At 33.5% G+C, this 21,554-nt stretch overlaps 1 protein-coding gene across 1 annotated transcript; it reads right to left on the bottom strand.

Moving 5' to 3' along the window:
• Positions 1 to 1,740: 1,740 nt before the first annotated feature.
• On the bottom strand, positions 1,741 to 6,790 carry LOC124912224 (probable LRR receptor-like serine/threonine-protein kinase At1g06840). Its single transcript, XM_047452791.1, has 19 exons — positions 6,744 to 6,790; positions 6,537 to 6,608; positions 6,359 to 6,430; positions 6,131 to 6,274; positions 5,989 to 6,060; positions 5,845 to 5,916; positions 5,692 to 5,766; positions 5,033 to 5,101; positions 4,888 to 4,956; positions 4,695 to 4,766; positions 4,532 to 4,618; positions 4,379 to 4,447; positions 3,563 to 4,062; positions 3,302 to 3,451; positions 2,939 to 3,222; positions 2,808 to 2,859; positions 2,451 to 2,701; positions 2,232 to 2,366; positions 1,741 to 2,094 (listed from the first exon to the last, which is right to left on the bottom strand). Exons 1-19 carry the CDS (start codon positions 6,773 to 6,775, stop codon positions 1,741 to 1,743), a joined length of 2,631 nt encoding a protein of 876 aa, XP_047308747.1. The 5' UTR covers positions 6,776 to 6,790.
• Between the last annotated feature and the right edge of the window lie 14,764 nt (positions 6,791 to 21,554).

Here is a 21,554-nt window from a genome sequence, read left to right as displayed (position 1 = left end):
TTATTGAATTATGTCCAAAATTATAATTTAAGTTACAAAATCTCAATTGACACCAATATAGAGCCTCAATTTGATAATCTAATTATATATTAATACACTTTTAAGTAAATTTTTTTATCAAAAATAAATAAAAAATTATTTCAAGAACAATCGTTAATTTAAAATAATTCACATATTATTTTTAAAAAAAATCCACTACACAACAAGGCCATGATTTTTTTAAAATCCAATACACAACAAGGCCATGATTTTGAACTTTATTTCATGGAGTCAACACTTATATTCTCAATCAATATATATATTAAAATAACATTTGTTTAAGAATAAATCATTTTAATTAAGAGGGCAAAAATCAATTAATAAACTTATACCTGTTTTATTTTCTACAAATCCTAACTAAATATGAGGTTTAAAAGTTATGTATTCAATATTCTATGCCATCTGGTCAACTGTTAAAAAGGTAGAAGTAAGTTAAGTAACTACTCATATAAACAATATAATATTTATAATACATGAAAGAGTTCAACTAAAAAAATATGAGAAGATAAGCCCTAGTTTTAAATATAAGAATATAGTGTTATAATATATAATAATTATCTAAATACTATAAAATGTGATAAAATTATTATTATATTATATTTTATTAGTTTCTTTATAAGTATAATGTAATGTTTATATAATAAACATAATTTATGTAATCAATATATTATTTAATCATTGTCGGTCCCGAGTTTTGGGCTGCTCCAATCCTGGTAAAAAATGTCGATATTTTTGTTTCCTTAAGTCTAGTATAAAAAATTGATAAAAAAAAATTATTTGTTGGTATGATTTGAACCCTACAATCAAATAAAAGTTTTAAATTTTTATCTTAAACTACAATATCTTAGGTTTAAAATTGCAATAATTTAATTAAATATCTCACCATTTTTAATAAATGGGATGGTATGGGGAGTGAGCTTCCCTATCCCGAGGGATTGCCGAGCTAACCCTACATTTAATACAAAATTTGCTATGCTAACATGATATCAGAATCAAAGAATAACTTTATTCTTGAAATATAGTCTTTCGATGAACCATTGATGGAAAGCTCTAATAAAGCACTAATAATTTATTTTTATATTTTTAATCATATATTTTCTCTCTGATTTTTGTTTTCAGTCAACGCATTGTCATCTTTTATTATGACAAATTTTCTTTTCAGATGTTGTTTCACTTTAACATTCTATGCCCATAAAATTTTATTTTTTCCGTTAGTTTTATTTTTAGGAAACACAATGTCATCCCGTCGTTGGATGAATCTCAAAGTCAAAACTCACGAATAATTTCAAAATTTATTCGGTTGTTGTTTCACCTCAACATTTAATGCCCAATGTAGAATATTCTACATTGTTATCCTATAATTTGATAGAACTCACAAGTTTATGAAGTTTAAAGAACTAACATCAGCATTTCACAATCTCGTTTTCAACTTCAAATTGTTCAAGTGTTTTCTATCTTGAGTTTGAGGAGAAATGTTATAAATATATAATAATATTATTATAAGATATTATCTCATTATTATTATAAGGATAATATAATGTCTATAACATTATCTATATAACCAATATATCATTCAAAACAAAGATATACATAATCATGCATATATGAAATTATACACACATTTATAAACCAAACTCAAGGTTATGGTACAACAAGAACAATATATACATAATACCTTATAATCTTTTGAAATTTTCTCAATCAACGCGGTTTGATTGTCGGAATGACGCCACTTACAAGATCACCTCCCGGGAAGTCCGTGGTCGCGTATGGGCTCCTTCTAGTAGAATATATAGTTGATGTGGAAGCCGGTGAATGTGATTCGTTTGAAGGGAGATCACCCGAGGTGTAGAGATCTTTATCGGGGTCAGGCAAAAGAAAGATGATGTCCTCGAGTTCCCTTACAACCTCCAACATATTGGGACGACCTTCTTTTTTGTCCTTAGTACACTTTAGTGCCATTCCCATCCATCTCTTCACACATTGTGAAGGGAATGTACCCATTCTCTTGTCTATAACTGAAAACATATTCCCAACTTCACATGCTCCTCTTACCTGACATTCACATTATTATTTTTATTTAACATAACTTCAAATATAGTTGTTATATATATCCTTATTATTAATCATCTCAAAGGCACTTATTTGGCCAAAATTTCACATTTTAACTTGTATGAATTATGTATAGGTACCTCATAGGCAATGTTTCGACCGTGAGATATTGGCTGCATACCCGTGAGGAGCTCTAGGAATACGATCCCAAGGCTATAAACGTCGCTCTTATCGGTTAGGTTGTGAGTCAAGAGGTAATCAGGATCAACATAGCCCTGAATTCAATCAAACACATTATTATTACTATTATTATTATTATAAGGTTGAATCAATTACAAAAGTTCATTGCTATCTCTTACTCTTGTCCCTTGCACAGCAGTGGAATATATTTGAGTAGATGAATGTCCCATGCCCGTGTCTGGTGCTAGCCTTGAGATTCCAAAATCAGATACTTTCGGACTCATATTCGAATCCAATAGTATGTTATTTGGCTTGATGTCGCGATGGATGATTGGTGGGTAAGCTTCTGTATGAAGGTATAGGATACCCTTGGCTGCCCCTAATGCAATATATAGTCTTGATTTGAAACTCAAGGGTTGTCTGTATTTTGCTGCCATAAACATCATCCTCAAAAATCAGAATATGCATTCAAGTTGTGATCCCTAACTTAATGGCCTATTTCCAATCATTTTCCATATGAAATAGTGAGTACATACCAGAAAGGAGATCATGTAATGAACCATTTGGCATGAACTCATAAACCAACATCTGCAAACCAAACAGGAAATTAACATCAGTTTTTTTTGTTGTGACTTGGATTAAAGGTTGGTTACAAGAATCTTATTACCTGTTCATCTTCTTCGTTACAGTAACCAACTAATGAGACCAGATTACGGTGGTGCAATCGTGACAACAGTTCTATTTCGGTGTAGAATTCCTTTTCACCCTGTAGAGATCCTTTTAGAGCTCGTTTTATTGCCACGGCAGAGCCATCACTTAAGACACCTTTGTACACTATTCCATAACCTCCTTGGCCAATTTCAGAATTCGTGTTAAAGTTGTTTGCTGCTTTTTCCAATTCTTTGAAACTAAAATCTTTTGCTCCTTCCACTTTAATGGTAAATTTTGAATCTGACAGAGAATGAACAAACAAAAATATAAAGCCTATATATTTCCCAGAAAAAAACAACAGCCTATGATAGAAACTTACTTGACTGATCTTTAGGTAATTTATGCTGGTTTCTTTGGCGCTTTCTCAAGACAAAGAAGGTGATAATCAGAGCTATTGCGATTGCACAAGAGACAGACCCTAACACAATTCCAGCCAAAACTCCCTTATTTTTTCCAGGTTTGGAACTCTCTCCAGGCGGTGAAACTGTGCAACATACATAAAAAACAGCCCAATTCATCAGAGCTTCTGAAACATTTCAGAATTTCAGAATAATCATATTATTGTCAGTAACTAACTTACGATGTTCATATGGTCCAATGAAGTTGAAACCCAGCAGATCATAAGGGCCAAAAGTGTCATTACCAGGTATTTTAAACTCAGCAATAATATCTGATATCCTAATAACTTCACTGTCACTGAATATAGGGATATCACTGGGGAAGAATTTTAAATACATTCTTAGCCTGGGACCTATTTCCCACATCATGAAATCAATTTTAAGTTGATAAAGATTCAAAGAAAGGTTTGATGTTATATAGTATCGGAATGGGTCAATGTATGGAACAAAATATGTCACACTAGGACTCCTCAGACGTAATTCAACTCCAAAAGGTGCAGCACAAAAGCAAGGAGAAACAGGCGTTGAGATTAATTCAAAATATTGGCTCGTCTGACATTGAGGTGGGCAAGTAGTGTTTGCGGTTTTAGGCACGTTTTCAGGGACCGGAAGCTGGTTTACTGTTCCACAGAACTGAGTGATATTCAGTTGAGCCCTTTGACAAACAGAATTACCATCAAGCCTGAGATAATGAATTGTGAGTTATTATTATCTCTTCACTAGCAACCAAAAGAAAAAAAAAAATGAAAAATTATTGGCGAGATAATATTCATCTTATTCATCATAGATTTGAGTAATAGGTTCCTTAAATGAGTTTTCCACCTTGTGTTGAAGAAAACAGGGGCAGTTTATTATTGCAAAAGATTCAACTTTAGCAAAAAAAAGTTTAATGAAGTTCCAATAGTAAAACTGTATTTGGTTTGAAGAGCCAAGACAGTGTAGTAAATTCACATATCCAAAAATATTTGCATTAACCACCACTGCATTATGAAAGTTACCTCATAGTCACATTTGGTGGAGGATTTAAACCGCTAGCAATATCCGAAAATAAATTATCTCGAAAATCCCTGCAAGAATGATGAAGTCATCCAAAATGTATCATTCACCAAAACATAGTGAAACCAAAGTATAAATGCATTTCAACATCTTACAAAAGTAATCCTGAAGTAGAATTAAGAGTCATGTTTTCCCAAATGTTAGAAGGGACAATACCACTCAAAGAGTTGTGCTCAAATGACCTAAAGCAATAATTTAGAGTTATGATAAAAACATTCAACAATCTAGAGCAGAGAAAAAATAAATTAAGCCTCTCACAGCCTCTGCAGATTTCGGAGGCCAGAAAAGCCTGATGGAATTGATCCATTGAGCGTATTGTTCGATAAATCACTGCATCATAGTAAAAAACACGAATCTGTTAGCGTATGAAGAAATAATGACCTTGGTGAAAAGTAAAACAAAAATATTGTCATTCTGCTAGTGACAACTCTAGGCTATAAAATTCACCTACATAGTTGTGATACTTGCAGGAATTTTGTTTTGGGGTAAATTCCCGGATAGCTGGTTTTGGCTGAGATCTCTGCATCAGATAAAATAAATTTAATTTTACCAATGGCCAAATTAACAGCTGGTTTTCGAAAGTTCTAGACTCTTACAAGTACATAAGCTTAGGTAGAGCGCTTAAATCGGGAACAGCTCCCTTTAAACCACAGTTTCTCAGGCTCCTGTTCAGTTGAAACAAATTATCAAATGCATCATTGTTTAAATTTGAAGAAGATAAAGTAAAACAAAATAAATCCAAAATGGAATTGGGACATCTCAAGTCATCTCAAGTTAGTGTCTTTAGAAAAAAATCCATTAAGCTGATTGATGAAAATGAGTAAGGAGAACTGCAACGGCACTTGGCCTAGTAGAAAAATAAATAAAACAAGCAAAGTTTTATTGGCATGATTTGTCTCTTAATGCGAGCTTTGTTAAATACACTACACTCCCTCTTGAGGAGGGGATGTAGAAAATAAAGAAATAAATAGCTAACCTACTAGAAGTACAACATTTATTTCTTCTAGAATAATAAGGTTGTGTTATTAAAATAATGTAACCAATCTCGTTATAAGCAATTATTTTCTTGTTTCAGTTTGGAACTGCTATATAAAACAGAACAATGTAACCAATCTCGTTAGCTAAAAAAACATTTAAAGTTTTCATTAGCTTCTTCAAATTTTCACATTTATATTCAATTCTATTAAGTTTAATGGCATATTTTGGCATTGATGAATTGAAAAGCCAGTAGGGTCAAATGATAAGAAATGCTTACAATTTCACAAGCTTGGGCATGTTTCCATAGGAGGCAGGGATCTCAGTGTTATCAAAGTTACTATTATCCAGTTGCCTACAATAATAAGTTAGTCTTCAGATTTTACCATCAATGCATGTCATAAGGAATTACTAATATGTACAATAAACATACAGAATAGTTAAGCTGGGCATCTGTGAGAACTCTGGTGGGAGATAACCTGATAAATTGTTATTGTCCATAAGGCTGCAAAATATGAACTAATTATGAGTACAAAATTGGGTCACTTAAGAACACGGAACATGACTAACTACTTACAAGTGTTTGAGCATGGGAAGTTTGGAGAGCTCAGGCGGAAGTTGACCACTTATTGAATTGTTGTTCATGTGGCTGCATAATCAAATATTAGAAGATCCTAATAAAATACTGATTGATTAGCAACAGCAAGATTGTTACTTACAAGTGTTGGACTTTAGGCAATTTCGCAAAAGTGGTTGGAACTGAACCCGATATTTGATTCAGGTCTAACTGAAATTTAGTCAAATTAGGAAGAAAACCAAGTTCATCTGGCAAAGGACCTGATAGTTGATTGCCACTCAGAAGCCTGAAACAAAATAGTAATGAATCATTTAGTTCACTTTTTTTTGGAGATAATGTGAAGTTTTGGTTTAAAATGTAAAGAACTTACAGCAGTTGCAATGAACTAAGCTTGCCAATCTCCTTTGGTATACTACCACTTAAATTGTTCCACATGAAGTCACTGCAAATGGTAGGTAGCACAAATTAATGATTTGTACGTGTTACAAATGCGGTAATTGCTTTATCTATTCAAGTTGTTCTATCTGTTTCAGAAAAAAAATACTAACATTATTGTCAAGTAGGGGAATTCACCAAGCTCGGGAGCTAATGTTCCAGAAAAGTTTTTTCTAAGCAGACGCCTGTATTGCCAAAGAGACTTAGAACATGAAAGAGTAGTTAAGATATAAACCGCAATAGAGTAAAAGAATGAACACGAGATTTGTTACATCCCTAAATCCTATAACATAAGAGAAAACAAAATTAAGCATACATACAGTTCTTGAATGTGGTAATATCCATCATCCATGACAGAGGTGCATAACAATCCAGTCCAATTTGAATTACATGGATCATTCTTTCTCCATTTACTTAGATATTTCCGTGGATCATTGAGACTGGCACGAACTGCCTGTAATGCTTGAACTGCAGGAAACATTTAGATTCCAATTTATACAGTCAATCAGGATTCAGGATTCAGGATGAGATAATTAAGAGAAGAACAAAAAACCTTCTGATGGATCGGTGATGATGCTCTGTGCTGTTGCAAGTAAAAGAAGATGAAATGAAGAGAAAGCGATGATAATTCCAAGCAAACGGACTTTCATCTCCATAATCTGTAACAAATTGAAGAAAAACTGTAGAAATCAGACGATCGAGAAGTTGAATATCAAAATCGAATGTGCAGAGAAGAATGAAAGAGATGAAAAGTGAAACCTAGTCTCTTTCTCTCTCTTTGTGTTGATGAATGATGAATTGATGGCGATGTAGAAAATGCATGGAAGTTGTAAAGTATAAAATATTGGTGAAGAGTGAGAAAGGCAACCATTTCCATGTATGCAGATATTGACATTGTTGACATTATTGAGGGAGAATAGGTCAGATCAGATGAAATTCGTCATCTTTCTCTCTCTCCATGAAAGCAAGAAGAAATGGTCGAGAGTTGCAGTATTAAAATTCTAACTTTAAATATCAGTTTCCCGCGCCCAATTAGAGATAGGCAATAATTTGGAGGGAATGTTTGGAGAAATAAGACTATATACTCGTATAGTCGTATAGTCGTGATGTGAATAACGAAGTTTAGAATGAAAATAAGGGCACGAATCTGTAATATGAACGTAATTTTCTACTTGTATAGTCGTGATATGAACAACGAAGTTGAGAATGAAAATAAGGGCACGAATCTGAAATCTGATCGTAATCTTCTACTTGTATAGTCGTGGTACGAACAATGAAGTTGAGAATGAAAATAAGAGCACGAATCTAACATCTAATCGTAACCTTCTACTTGTATAGTCGTTTGTATAGTCGTGATATGAACAACGAAGTTGAGAATGAAAATAAGGGCACGAATCTGACATCTGATCGTAACCTTCTACTTGTATAGTCGTGATATGAACAACGAAGTTGATAATAAAAATAAGGGCACGAATCTGAAATTTGATTGTAAACTTCTACTTGTATAGTCGTGATATGAACAACGAAGTTGAGAATGAAAATAAGGGCACGAATCTGAAATCTGATCGTAACCTTCTACTTGTATAGTCGTGATATGAATAACGAAGTTGAGAATGAAAACAAGGGCACGAATCTGACATCTGATCGTAACCTTCTATTTGTGCACTATTTGTGCAGAAAAGAGAAATAAAAAAAATTATATTAAAAAAATTGTAATGTTCGGAATAAAATATTCAAATAAACTTAATTTTCAGTCTATGTTCTAGACCATGTATATTCACGAACGAAACGAAGAAGAATGAAAGAAGAGTAAGTAGAAAAATAAAAATTATTTTTTTCCCTCCCTCAAGGCATATTGACAATACAAATAGTAACTTAAATATAAATTATGCCTGATTAAATTTAGTTTGTTGTACCTGAATTTTTTAATTTTTTTTGTGTAACCTTAAAATATTTTATGGTATTTTTTTATTTGGTTTGGTTGGAAAATTTGAAAAAATAACCTTAATATTAAAAAATTATTAAGGTGGTGGGAAATATTTTTATCCCGCTTGGTTAGGGTGGTGGAAGGAAATCCTATTATTAAAAAAAAAATTGATGTTCTTAATATTGTAAAACTTTGCAAAGAAAATAATCACATATTGACACAGGATTTTTCAAAATTAAGGATTTGGAGAAGTAATATAAATTTATATAGAATAATAATAATTATACAATGACAGTGAGATGGTAGGAATGACTAATGAAAATAAATTAATATTTGATTAATGGGTAAGTAATAAGTTTACAGCAAATTTTATATATTTTATTTTATTTTATTTAAACCAACATGTTAGTTGAACTATAATGATCATATTTTATGTTTAATTATTTTTGTCATACTTACATTTTAATATTTGAATTCAATTATAAATTATGATATATTAATTTAGACATTATTGCTTTAACATGATTTTTAAAATAACTTAATTAGTTTATCATGATTTTTGTTTAAACTTCATATTATTAATATTTGTTCGTTATTGTAATTTTTTTTTCAAAATTTGAAACTATTTAATTATAATAATTCATATTTTAATTATATATTATTAACAATAACGTTTGATGTTTAAATTTGAAAACAAAATATTATATAAGTTTAATATTAAAATTAATTATTTAATAATATATATTATACCGATGTTTAGTCTATTATATTTATACTAAATTTTGTATTTATTATATATATATTTTACTAATTTGTTATTAATTTTATGAGATATTATATATTTTAATATTTAATTATTAAATTTACCAAGGTTTTAGACTAATTAAATTTAAAATAACATTATAAAGAGAATCAACACCAACTCTCTGGATCAATTTGAGCAAAAGTCCACCCTAATTATAGTATAAAATTATAAAAAGAAAAATTCAAACAAATAGACAATGGTTATATATATCATAAGAATAATCCCATATTTTTATATTCCCCAAGTTGATTCAAACACATTCTAATTTATTTATTTGAAATTTTTGTTGTAATAGAGTTGTTTTTTTATTATTAAGAATGGAAGACTCTCATTTTTGTTATGATAAAAATATGATTTAATCCAAAAAATAATTATACTAAAGAAGTAAGTTTTTGTGCTTATAAATTAATTTGAAATAAGAATAAGACTAACTATTTTAAACATTGTGACCTTTTACGGTCACAATTTTTAGACAAGTATATTCAAGAATAAGTCATCGTGCCACGATAGTTTGAAAGATATTCGATTAAGAATAGTGACACTAATAGTTTTTTTTTTTTTTTCCTGTACACCAAATTACCCACACCAAATAAAATTTTCATGTTGAAAACTATTAGTCATAATTAAAAAATATTTGAAAAATATATAATAACTAGCTATAGTGATCTTATTTACTATATACAAAAGAAAAAAGAAAAAAAAGAACAATGACATCACAAACATTTGACATTTAAATTGTTAAATTTACTAATGAAAAAATGGACATTTTCTTCCCATTCTCACCTGGAAGGCAAATATAGAAATAGTAAATGTAAACATCATGTAAGATACTAAACATTATTCCAATCTACTACTAAAGACTATGTCAACTAGCATAAATAAAGAATGGGGATCAAATTGTAGTAGAACAAATGGGTAATATTAAATTCAAATTAAATTTATATAATTCTTAAGTAAAATTATTATATTGATTAATGCATATTTAATTTGGATCAGAGATATGGTTTGGATAATTAAATTTAACATATTTTTATCTCATGGTTTAATATGTCTTTTTGTGCGTGCTAATCACGGTTTAATATGTTAATTTCACATTTTATTTATTTGTTTATTTATTAATATGGCACAAATTATTTACCGTACACGTAGAGATTCTTTTTTATTGACTGTTGAAAGATATAAAAGAAAGAATAACATAGAGTAAAGAGTATTGGTTTATAATTTTTTTTAAAAAAAAAAAATCAATGTTAAATTTAAAATCTACAATATTTTTTTTTAAGCTTACCATATTATTAATGAAGTGCCAAAGAGACTTTGACTTTCATCAAAATGAATAACATGCAAAGAGAACAAATATTGGATTCTTAATACATTTTATATGATGATGCGATTTCATATAAAAACATACAATAATGTAAACTTTGATTGTCTAATGTCATAACCATAAAGTTAGTATTTTTGTTGTTATTTTTATAGTGATAATAATAAATAAAAGTCATTTAATATTGAAGGTTCCAATTTTACTCTATACAGGGATTGAGGTCGAATTTTTATAAGAAGGTTGGAGGATTTTATTTTTATTTTTGTTTGTTAAATGGTCCATTTATAATAAAAAATGACCGGATTTTTAATATATAGCAACCATACAAACACGACATAATAGAAAATAAAAATATAACAAAACATGTCACCTAATATAATATCATACAAATTTATAGAACCATTTTATCACTTTCTAATTGTTTTTTAAATTTATTTTTTTGATATAACTTATCACGTACAACTATTTTTCTCAGTTGTCCATAAATTTATTTCTGTTAAAACCGTGGATCTCATGTTAGTGCGGAAGAGTTTTAAATCCTCTTGTAGCACAACTTTATATAATTTGAATCTATGGCTTATGAGCGATTTCAGTCACATATAACAATTTACTAAAAACCTACAAAGGAATTCAATTTATGGAACTAGACATTTGTAGCGGTTATATATCTTCAATGATTATCAACACTTCGGTAAATGAAATCCACTCCTTCAAATTTTCAAGTGAAAGTAATATAAAACATGAATATGAAATATATTGGTACCCCACCTCTCAGTTCAGATCTTCTGCTACCGATTGCCGTGTTCCCCTGTGGCGGACCAATCAGATTGCAGCATTATTAATTTAATAATAAATCAATCTGGGCAGGAGACGGAGGGAGGGAGAATCCGGAATCCGGGTTTAGGCCCGGGTTCACACCAGACGCCGTTAACGGAAGCGCCCGTTAACGCCAGGAAATAATATAATATTCAGATGATAAACAGATAAGATATCTTCGCTCCGGGCACCGTGTCAGAGGGAAGGGTGAGATGCGATGGGAGCGAAGATCTACACGCCCGTTGCCATGACCCTCATGTAAACCCCCCATACCCACCCATGAGAAGACCGCCTGCCTTCCATGAAAATACACTTACACGTCTATGTGAAGACCGAATTCACAGGGATATTATAATTACGTTTATTAAATATTAGTTTAATTTATTAAAAAACACATGCAGCGATATAATATTCGCTTCAATTAATTCATTCAATTTTTTTCTAGGAATTTTATTTAATTTTTTATTTCATTTTTTTGGCTTGGAGACCCTCTGGAGCGAAGATATATTTGCTTCAATTAATTTTAATTAAAAACTCATGTAAACCCCCCAACCCACCCATGAGAAGACCGCCTGCCTGCCATGGAAAGACAATTACCCGTTTATGTAAAGACCAAAATGACATGGATTTCACATTTCCATTTATTAATTATTAATTCAATTAATTGAAGATGACATGCAGCAACCGAACAAATCTTCGCCTCAATTACTTTTCTATTTTTTTCCTTTTTTTTTTATTTCATTTTTTTTGGCTGGAGACCCTCATGAGCGAAGATATATTTGCTTCAATTAATTCTAATGAAAACATCATGTAAAACCCCCCTACCCACCCATGAGAAGACCGCTTGCCTACCATGTAAACACATTTACCCGTCTATGTAAAGACCCAACTGACATGGATTTTCTATTTCCGATTATTAAATATTAATTCAATTAATTGTAGATGACATGCAGCAACCGAACAAATCTTCGCTTCAATTCCTTGGCTATTTTTTTTTTCCGTTTATTAATAAATGTTAATGTAATTAATTTAAATTGACAATCAGTAAACGACCAAATATTCGCTTGAATTTTGTTTTTCGAGTAGACGATTGAAAGCGAAGATTTCTTATTTTCAAATAATTTTAGCCTGACGTTCATGTAAAACCACCTCCCCTCACATGAGAAGCCAACTTGCCTGTCATGTAAATTCACTTACCCGTGCATTTACATTCCGCGAATAAATCTTCTCTTCTATGAATAGTTTTTATTTTACATTTATTTTTATTATTTTTTTATGAATTTACGATATCGAACGAATATTTATTCGCTTCCATGACTAGTTGAGATATAATTTCAATTTCCCGCTACAAGCCCACTCTCCCTCAATTTCATTTTCATAAGCAACTGTTCATATTCTTCTCTCTCTATCTCCCGGCGATAATCCAAACACTGAACGTCGAAACCCTAGATATTTCGTTTATACTACAAGGATTTCTTCTGAACATGTCGGGTAACCAAGGCAACAACATGGAAGTGGATCATCCCATCGACTCCCGAAAGGTCGTCTTGCAAGTTTGTAGGAGCATAAACGAAAACGAAACTGCACCCACTCCGGCATCCAACGTCAATCCCAGCACTAAACCAGAGAGGTATGTTCATCTTATTGTGTTTATACTAATTTTACACATGTTTATTAAATTTATTTCGTATAATACTGATTTATGCTATCCCACCAAAATTAATGACTTCGAGGACCTATGAAAGGAAGAGGAAGAGAAATCCGAAGACGAATACTAAGTCGTCATCGACTGCTGAATCCGTTTCCACAGTTGCTGTCGAAGCTACTGATGTTGCTGCAGGTACTGATGAGATTTTACCACCACCTTTTCCCCCTAAAAAAAAACCAAATGTTATTCCTACCTCCACTCCAACAGTCGATGAAGAGTTACCAGAACCACCCCCAGAAACCACTAATATTTCTCCGTCTACTACCCCATTCGATGAAGAGTTTCCCCCATCTCCCCAAAAAACCAAAACCCGCAAGAAACGTAAACTGACATTTCTAACCAGATCATCACCTCATGGCCTCGCTCAACTCATTCCTCAATTGAGCGTAGAACAGAGGGAAGCCGTGAAGGAAATCGGGTTTGGTTCTCTTCTTACAATGGGCGTCTCCAAGTGCCTGGCTCATTTTTCCAGACACGTAATCCAATGTTTTGACCCGGATAAGAGTTCTCTGGTATTGGCCAACGGTGATGAGATCCGTATCGATGAAGATCTCGTACAGCTCGTGATGAACCTCCCTAGAGGGGCAATGAACGTAGTCGAGTCCGTTGGGTTGGACAAGACTAAGGACCCTGATTATTTTAATTTCTTGAGGGATTGGAAGACCAGATGGACCGGGGAAGACTCAAAAGCTCCCGAAACACTTTCTATGATCCCCAAGATATTAAGTAACACAAGTGCAGACAACGATTTCAAAATAGACTTCGTTGTCTTTGTTGTCTCTAGTTTTTTATGTCCTGTTCAAAATTCACGAGCCAGGTAAACATGTATTCAAACCTATTATATATCTAATTGTATTTTTGAATACTGACAAATGTATTTTTTTCATTTCAGGTTCAAAATTCTCAAATCCTTAATGGAGGTTGATAACATAAAGGAACTGAACTGGTGCCACTTTACACTACAACGATTGGTTGACAGTGTAAGAAGTTGGAAAGAAAAAGCAAGTAAAGATAAAAATCCATATTTCGATGGACCTATAACCCTTTTATCGGTAAGTATTGTTGCCTCTCTTATATATGATTTATAGATATGTAATATTTTCTAACATGTTTCCCACTCCTTTACTCCAGATTTGCTACCTAGATGGTGTTTTTGTGGAAGGTGAACGTATCCCCTACGAAAGAAAATTTCCAATTATCTCCTGTTGGGATGACGTCACCGTGTTAGAGTTTACCAACTTAGAAGGTCGTGCCGGTGGTTTTGGGCTGGGCAGGGCAAGGGCGCGCCTAGCAGTTAAACAACCCGAGAATCCAGTTGACTCGGTTGAACTAAAAGAAGACGATAATGAGGTATGTGGAACCTATAAATTGACTCCCATTGTTCTTTATTATCCTGTTTTCAAGATTACTGAACTCTTTTTTTCATAATGTACAGATGTTGACATCCAAAATCCTGCAAACTTTTAAAGATACAGCCCAACAGCTGAATTACCTATCAGGGGAGTTGGAGAAACGCAACATCGATCCGAAGCCCTTTTTTGAGGCCGGTTTCCTGAACCTCAGAGAGTCTGAAGGCTTCATGAAACACTTGAAGGTGGTGATCGATGGTCCGGTTCATGTAGGTGTGGAAGATCCTACAAGGGATGCACTTGGGGACACTTTACAGTGTGCGGGCTTGAAAGTCAATAGTCCCCGGGTTGATTACACATGTCGGACTGCAGTGGATGACCATGCAGACAATCAACCAGCACTGACTGAACTGAATGATTTTGAGGATTCAGTGATGTCAAATCAAGAAAATCCATCAGATCACGTTGAACAGAATGATCTCGATGTTGCCGTTCTGCCCAATGAAGCTCCGTCACCCCCTGTTCAACCGAAATCTGTTGAGGATGTACGTGAGGACATTGAAGATGAATCACTCCTTGTTGAACCGGAAGATGTAGAGGCTGTATTTCAGCACAATCAAGCCAAGTCACCCCCTCCTCAGCAGGACGAACATGAGGATTCATTTCTGCCCAACAAAGATGACTCACCCAGTGTTGAACCAACTGATCATGAGGGTGAATGCAAGGAACCGGATGGGGCACACAAAGTGCAGACAACCACTGTTGAAGACGATGATCAGGTTGAAGGGAAGGAACAGGCTGATGAACCAAAATCTCCGCCTGAAAATCCAAATAATCAGGGGGCAGGGAAGGAAAATGTTGAGGAACCCCTAGCTCAGTCTGTTGCACCAAGTGATCATGGTGAAGGCAAGCAACAGGTTGAGGAACCCAAATCTCAGCATTTTGAACAAAATGATCATGGTGCAGGGAAGGAAAATGTTGAGGAACCCCAAGCTCAGTCTGTTGCACCAACTGATCAGGGTGAAGGCAAGCAACAGGTTGAGGCTTCTAAGGCCGTTGAATCTTCTGAAGATGAAGATGAAGGTGATGGGGGGGGACGCATCAACATTAAAGAATATCCTAAGAGGAAGATCTCAAAAATTCCTGTGCACCTTCGATCCCCTTACATGCAACAGGTTGCGGATATGTTGGACCACAAAATAACCAACAAGGAACAGAGATTAGCCGATTTTGTGTTTGATGAAGACCTGCCTGGATCGTAAGTTACTTCGCATTGTTTTAGAAATTTTAAAAATGAAATTATTTAGTTATGGTCTTCTAAATGAATGTATTTTGCAGTGACGTTCTGTACGAAGGTGCACATGGTAATATCACCCGTGAATTACTTCGTTCAATGAAAATGGGTCGCGAAATTTCGAGCGAAGTGATTGACGCTTGGTCCATAATTGTGCACTTCAAATGCCGTAGGTTGCCAAGGCATGAACCAAGAATAATTTGTTTCTCATCATGTTCACATGTAAGTGCATCTCTTTTTTTTTGCTATGTATTGTTTGATGTTCATGACTTTGATGCTATGCCCTTATTTTGCAGGTTAATATGCAGCATGATGCCACGTTATTTTCCCAATCCATTGAAGAAGACATGAGAAACTACCAAGTCACAAAAGAAGACCTCATCTTCGCTGACGTGGTCTGTACATATCCCTCAATTCCAAGTAAATAATATGCAATAAAGTAATAAATGTTTGTGTTCTTTTTGCAGATATTCCTACCCGTTGTCGTTTCCCGACATTTCTTCCTTGTTTGTGTGAATATTAAGGACTCCAAAATCGTTGTACTAGACAACTCCGGCCGTCCTCATGGAATGAAAATTTTGGACAAGTATGTCACTTTGAGTAAACAACTCGATTGTTTTGTGAAATTCTTGTTAAGTCAAGGCATGGAAAGAATGGCTGCCAAGGTTAAAAAATACAGGATAACGGCCCCAAAGCTGGACTGGCAAGACAGAACAAACAAGACAGACTGTGGTGTATACTTAATGAGACATATGGAAACATATAGAGGAACGACGAAGAATTGGTCTATTGACATCAACGAAAATAATGTAAGTGTTATACCATATTTTAGTAGATGACATTGAACAATTTTAGATGTTCTTATACTTTCTCTTGTTCTTTTGAAGGCCGAAGAAGCTTTGAGTACGTTGAGGATAAAATATTTATACAGAATTCTTATGTCTGAGCACAATGTCAATATGTTCAAGTTAAAGACTGCAATTAGATCAAGATATTAGGGATTTGTATGTCTTATACGGAATTATACTTGTACAGTAATTCTTATGTTTACACAGGTCAATTCACATTTCTTTAATGTATGGATGTTTTATAGTGAATTATAACTTATAATGCAATTCAGATTTTAATGTATGGACTGCAATTCAGATGTTAATGTATGGAGTTATAATGTATTGATGTTTGATGTGTCTTCTTGTACCGATTTTTTTAAAATCATAAACGAGGATATTTTCTTAACTGTGTGTTTAATATTCTTAAACGAAGATATATTGTCAACATCATGAAACTGAAAAACTTGCAACCGTAATATCTTCTTCACTGAAAATTTTGAAATTCATAAACGAATATATCTTCTTATGTTCATTTTTGGTGCAATCGATATTTTGGAAATCCGAGACGAAGATATCTTCTTCACTATATGTTTTTAAATTCATAAACGAAGATATCCTCGCAACTATACATTTTCAAAATCCTAAACGAAGATATCTTCTTATGTTATTTTTTGGTTCAATCCATATTTTTAATATCCGAGACGAAGATATCTTCTTCACTATATGTTTGCCAATTCATAAACGAAGATATCTTCTTATGTTCATTTTTGGTGCAATCCATATTTTGGAAATCCGAGACGAAGATATCTTCTTCACTATATGTTTTTAAAATCATAAACGAAGATATCCTCGCAACTATACATTTTCGAAATCCTAAACGAAGATATCTTCTTATGTTATTTTTTGGTGCAATCCATATTTTTAATATCCGAGACGAAGATATCTTCTTCACTATATGTTTGCCAATTCATAAACGAAGATATCCTCGCAACATGTAATGCCCCTACCTGTGGTATGTATTGATGTCAATTCAAGAATGAAAACTCATTTATTACTTCAACTACTGCTGTATCAAGATCATCACTCTCATACCCTCACTCTCACTCTCACTCTCACATTACACTCTCACTCCTTCCCAAATCTCTATCTACCGATGTCTTTCCTTCATTCCTTTAGCGTAAAACTCATAAGATGGATGTAGAGATTGACCCAGACATGCTTGTTTTATCGCAGCAACAGCTGGAGCGATACTTAAGTCTGATCAACGATGACCCTGTCCCTTTTAGTGTCTATCATGTAGATGAGATTCTTCCTCTATTACGAATAAACGTTAACGACGGACTGATGGCCCACATGCAAAGCAGATGGAATACGGACTCTCGTTCTTTTGTTATTGGGGAAATGCACATATGCCCGACGCTAGAGGACTTTGCTTCAATCCTTAGGTGTGGTACAAATGCACTCATGATCTTGCCTGTCCATCAAGATCCTCATATGGCCGTCCACATTTGCGACAGCTTCTATGGATGTACAATGTTTGATGCTCTCTTGTTTACCCTCCAACATGGATTTCTGAATATGACAAACATAGACGAGTACATTTGGCGTGTCCAGGGAGCTGAGAGGACCATCAACCACACACAAAGCAAACTGATCATGCTTGTGGTTCTGGCTCATTTTTTTTTATGTCCGGCTGCAGGACGCCGGCCTTCGGAAAGGATCCTGCGGGTAGTTCCTGCACTGATGGGAAACGCCCCAAACCTGGCTAGCCTGGTACTTGCTGAGACATTACTTGGTCTTAACGAATTTGTTTCCGAGGAAAACAACTATTCTCGCCGTGGATCACCTTTGGTTCTATACCTCTGGTTGTTAGACAAGTTGCATTGGTTGCCCCGTCCTTCAATTCCCTACACTTCCTTTGCCAATCTACAAGTGCAAAGGGTCAATGGACTCGTGCCTCCGAATTTTATTTCGGATATTCACCCAATTAGGTTCATTGTTCCGTGGTATCTGTTTACTGAAATGATGTACGAGATGAGGGGTTCTCCATTCATCATTTTGTTGGGCCTTCAGGGAACTACCTCCTACTGCACAAGTGTCATATACAGACAATTTGGCCTACGGAATCCCCTACCTTCAAATGGAGACAATCCTCCGGAGGACTTCATGTTTACTCCTCAACATCTTTACTTAGAGTACGCATCAATAATTGAAAATTCTTTGACGGTTTTCATCCCCAACCGATGGATCAATGCTGTGAACGAAGCCATTCAGCTATACATTCCACCCGTCATCGAACATGAGGTCGTGTCGCTGACAGGACCGATAGACGAGTCATCCTCTCATGAATCAGACTAGAGCTTCATTTGTATTGTTGAACAGCTATATTTTTGGTTAATCTGTGCAGTACTTATGTAAACGGATTATGGAATGTTTTTGTGTATTCAACAATATTATGAAGTTATGTTTGATTATAGTCTGAAGTTATATTTTACATTATGTAGTGAGTTTATTCTGGAGTGATATAAATCGACTCATTGTCGTTAGCTTTGATTCTTTGATTGCAATTTGGATGTCATGATCAATTCAAAGTATAATGTAAAACAACTGATATGTTCATGTAAACCCCTTAGATTGATCCATCGATTGGTTGCTCGCTTCCTTACACAATATCTAATCAGTAAATCGAACGGACATTTCTTCGCCTGTAAAACCCTTGAAAACGAAGATGATGTCGCATCCAATCTTTGAAGTTACATATTATTGTTGACACTTTCATGTCATACTGTAATGAATTTGAAAACGAAGAATCATTCGCCTGTAAGTTTCTATATTAAACACAACATTGTTACGAAACGAAATACTATTCGCTTGATCTTCATATTTGAGGTCGACCACATTGAACGGAAATGTATTGAAAATATATTTCATCATTGAAAAAAGAAAGAAGTGTGTTTTCGTATAAAACCCTATAAAGAAATCATTTCATATCTATGGATTACTGTATGTAGCCTGTAATGACATATCAAATCGGAACAGTGTGCAGTATTGTTGTCACATCACAAAAATTAATAAATATTGTATTTTAATGAAGTTGCAAATTATGTTTTTTTTTCAATTTCTAAACACACGAAATCATCTAATTATATATGAAAAGAAGCGAACATATATTCGTGTTCAGTGAAAATTGCAAATTATGAGGAACTAATTTGATGCGAATAAATCTTCGCTTGAATGAATTCTAAGTTGACGTACATGTGAAACACACAACCCTTACATGAGAAGACCCTTTACACCTAATGTAAGTACACCAACGCTTGTATGTGAAGACCAAAATGATGAATGAATGTGGGAGGAAAATACACGCCGCGAATAAATCTTCGCTACAAACCATTTTTCAATTTCTATCCGTTAATCACATTTCATTTTTATTTATAATCATTACACATCGAATCGGACCAAAACTTACATTTAAAATTATGGCCATGATATGACTTATGGGCAACGTATACTTAGCCAGAAGAGTAGATATGATAATACTTTATTATTTCTAACAAATTCGTTATGTTATTAATGTTTAATGACATGTGAATGAAAATATAAATAACAAATAATTATTATAATTCGACGTACAAATTTTCATTACAAGTTTCATAAACATTTCCCCGTTTCATAAACATTTGTACATTTTAACAATATTCATCTGCATCTCCAGCTTCAAGGCATCTCCATTGAAGCAACCACAGCGGATCTCTCACGCATAACTGGGGTCATACACCTGTTGAGTTATCTCTTGAGATGTTTTCCATCCCAGGGAATCTCCCAAAGCTGGCTCTTCCCACCAGCAGTGTACACGAATGATCTTCATTTGATCGGTAGTTTCTACTTGAGTTACCAAGCATTCGTGTACACTGAAGATATTTTCCACCAGTTGATCTTCATTGTACAAGTTTTCCATCACAGAGAATCTCCCAAATGATACATCCCAACAAACTATATGAAAAAAAACACACACTCTCAACAAAAACGCTCAATAGATATTTCATGCTGCCGACGAAGATTGTTCATGTAATCCCTACATTTATAGCAAACAGAAAATCTGTTTTCTTCATAAATTATTTAGATCTATTGATTCAGAAAAAGTAAATTTCCCGTGATGAAATATCAAATCAGAACAGTGTGTAGTCACTTTGTCACATCATGAAAAAGTAATTTCATTCACGAAAAAGTAATAACACTTAATAATATTAAATAAAATAAATAATTCAATATTGTCATTCACATTATATTAGATAATAAATTATTTCAACATTAATAAAAACATTTTCATGAATAATTATAAAATTATATTCAATATAATACTATAATAGTATTGCTATACGAACAGGGCAGAGATCTGAGCTAAACTAACTCCATAAGCGAAGAAATCTTCGCCACAATTGTTTTCGACCTGTCCCCCGTGTACACCCCCAATACCCAAAAATGAGAAGCCCGCTTGTCTGTCATGGAAAGACACTAAACCGTGTATGTGTAGACCAAAATTAAATGTATTTTAAATATCCCTGTATTTCATATTATATGAAATTATTATAACTGACATTAAGCGAACAAATATTCGCTCAAATGACCTGGCGGATCAGTAGGCAGTCCTTTGTTTTGTCACATCATGCATAAATTATATGTCATCATTGAAAAGAAGTGTGTTTTTGTATAAAACCCTATAAAGAAATCATTTCATATCTATGGATTCAGTAAAAGTATTAAGCATGTCATGACATGTCAAATCGGAACAGTGTGCAGTATTGTTGTCACATCACAAAAAGTAAAAATAGTATATTTTAATACAGTTGCCAATTAATTTTATTTTTCTATTTTTAAACACATGCATTCATCTAATTATAGAAGAAAAGAAGCGAACATATATCCGTGTTCAGTGAAAATTGCAAATTATGAGAAACTAATATGAAGCGAATAAATCTTCGCTTGAATGAATTCTAAGTTGACGTACATGTGAAACACACAACCCTTACATTAGAAGACTCTGTACACCTGATGTAAGTACACCAACGCTTGTATGTGAA

Source organism: Impatiens glandulifera, chromosome 8 (assembly GCF_907164915.1).
Source record: "Impatiens glandulifera chromosome 8, dImpGla2.1, whole genome shotgun sequence".
Lineage (NCBI taxonomy): Eukaryota > Viridiplantae > Streptophyta > Magnoliopsida > Ericales > Balsaminaceae > Impatiens > Impatiens glandulifera.
The sequence above is the reverse complement of the archived record's forward strand: the minus strand, read 5'-3'. Positions and strand labels throughout refer to the sequence as shown.

What these genes read in the sequence shown, in the direction of transcription:
- LOC124912224 (XM_047452791.1), bottom strand. Translation starts at nt 6,775, where the DNA reads ATGGATGATGGATATTACCACATTCAAGAACT. An exon ending in TTCCCCTACTTGACAATAAT is followed by an intron (nt 6,431 to 6,536) that starts GTTAGTATTTTT and finishes TACCATTTGCAG; the next exon opens with TGACTTCATGTGGAACAATT. An exon ending in CCTGCAAGTATCACAACTAT is followed by an intron (nt 4,767 to 4,887) that starts GTAGGTGAATTT and finishes ACTATGATGCAG; the next exon opens with TGATTTATCGAACAATACGC.